The sequence below is a fragment of the Octopus bimaculoides genome, chromosome 15, assembly GCF_001194135.2.
Source record: "Octopus bimaculoides isolate UCB-OBI-ISO-001 chromosome 15, ASM119413v2, whole genome shotgun sequence".
NCBI lineage: Eukaryota > Metazoa > Mollusca > Cephalopoda > Octopoda > Octopodidae > Octopus > Octopus bimaculoides.
The window spans coordinates 4,016,088-4,018,504 of NC_068995.1; the positions used below are offsets into that span (position 1 = coordinate 4,016,088).

At 35.2% G+C, this 2,417-nt stretch overlaps 1 protein-coding gene across 2 annotated transcripts in view; it reads left to right on the forward strand.

Moving 5' to 3' along the window:
* Positions 1-2,417, forward strand: part of LOC106882733 (inter-alpha-trypsin inhibitor heavy chain H5) — a 38,836-nt gene that overhangs the window by 19,416 nt on the left and 17,003 nt on the right. For both annotated transcript variants that reach the window (XM_052973158.1, XM_014933504.2), the window contains exon 3: positions 1,185-1,345. In XM_052973158.1, the coding sequence (XP_052829118.1) occupies positions 1,185-1,345 (161 nt within the window). The remainder of the gene's footprint in view (positions 1-1,184; positions 1,346-2,417) is intronic.

The window sequence follows — 2,417 nt, forward strand, 5'->3', positions numbered from 1 at the left end:
ATATATATATATGTATGTATATATATATATGTATGTATATATAAGCATATATACACACATACATATATATATATATATATATATATATATATACGCATGTATGCGTGCTTGTGTATATATTGTGTGAGTGTGTATGTAAATTTACCTATGCACATATATAATATACACGTTGTGGCTATAAGGGTCATTTGTCTAAAAGCATACAGCTACCCACTTTGCAGGGCTAAAGATAACATCGACAACCACAACAGCAGCAGCAGTAGCAGTAGTAGTAGTAGTACCAGTAACAATTACAACAACAACAACATGAAGGGTTTAAAATTACTTTAGAAACAAAGATCAAAAGCTTCAAACGTTTTTATAAAAGGGTGTCACCTGTTCAGGTCGATTTATTTCGTCTTGACTTACATATTGTTCTTTTGAATTTAATATGGTAATTCGTTGGGGTAATTTATCGTCCTTTGCAAATTATCCTTATAAATGTAAACATTGGCTATATATCACGTTTTTCTCTTTCGTTCTTATTTAGTTCTAAGTCAACCCACTTTGAGCAGAATTATGCTTAAAGATTTTAACTGTTTACTAGGAGGAAGATAGGAAAATATGATGTCTTTACATCGCCAGCAGTCTTCACAACTGAGACATTCAAATAAATGACTGTAGATATATCTACATTATGCATGTTTCAGGTGTTTTGAAATATGCTGTTCTGTCTTTGTCTGTAAATCTATCTATCTATCTATCTATCTATCTATCTGCCTGTCTTTCTGTTTGGCTGTCGTTCTATCTGTATATTTGTCTGCCTGTTTCTCTTTGTCTATATATTACACTTTATATATACGTATATATATCCATGTGTATATATATATTATTATGATTGACCGTTGACTGAACACTATTCAATTTTTTTTCTCCGTGTTTTTCTCCTTGTCTCCGTATTCTTTCTGTTGAAGAGCGTAGCTCGAAAAGTCAAAGACTTTCCGTATTCCCGAGCGTCATACTAATATATACTTTTGTTATTTACACCACCTGTCCTCGTCTGTTGTTATTATTTGTATATTCTCCCATATATATATATGTATATATATATACAGGTATATGTATGTTTATATCTACATGTATGTATAAGTATACATATGTGTGTGCGTGTGTATTTATGTATAATATCTTCATTGTATTTTCAGGTTATGCCAAGAATCCGAAGGATGGCAATCACTTCGGACATTCGCTATCGTTTCGCCACAACCCACATCTCTCTCGACGTTGGCAACACACAGCAATACACAGAAGACTTTTACTTCGAGACTCAATTACCAGTTGGATCTTTAATATCCAACGTTAGCTTGTAAGTCTTGCGCATGCTCTTTCGTTCGGGATGACAGCTCCCTATTTTTGAATTACAGAATTGCAGATATAACTATTGAAATATCAACAACCATCTTTGTCACCATCGTCGTCGTCATCAGCATTTCGCCCGCTGTGCTAACTTTTGTTATTTCTTTACTGCCCACTAGGTGCTGCACACAGAGGGGACAAACAAGGATAGAAAAAGGGATTAAGTCGATAACATCGATCCCAGTGCGTAACTGGTACTTATTTAATCGACACCGAAAGGATGAAAAGCAAAGTCGACCTCAGCGGAATTTGAACTCAGAACGTAGCGGCAGACGAAATACCGCTAAGCATTTCGCCCGGCGCGCTAACGTTTCTGCCAGCTCGCCGCCTTAGCTTCTGCTAAATATTGACAAATATAGATCTATATATATGTTTGTGTGAGTATGTGTGTATGTGTGTGTGTTGTGTCAGCTCTCTGTGTGTGAGTGTGTGTGTGTATCTGCGTACATATGGGTTCATGAATACAACATGGCTGTCCTTCAATAAACTCCATTTAACCAGTAACCATAACCACGCAAATAATATTAATCTAATTTTACACAATGGAAACGAATTTTGAAATGTTTTTAAGACCTCTTCTAATTCTCCTGATGCCTGGTGACACCCCACACTGGCTCAATTCGAAACTATTAATGACACACAATACGCTATAAATGTCAACACTGGCCTTCAAACTGAACCCTCGGTCTTATGCCCCACCCAACATACGCAATAAGAACATTAGTGATGGTATATGTCACACGAGGGCGACAACGCTTGTTAACATTTTAACTATAATTTTATTGGTTCCAATGTTTAGTCCGCCATTTTAGTGACAGCTCGCTCTTTATTTTGTATTGTAGTTGGGACACCCACCCTCTCTCTTTACGTTCATTAGTGTGTATTATCTATCAACATAGAAATGCACACACATATACACACGTAATTATTTATATATATATAAATATGTATGTGCATCTGTATAAACACACACATCTATACATACATATATATACATATACATATATATAAATATATATATA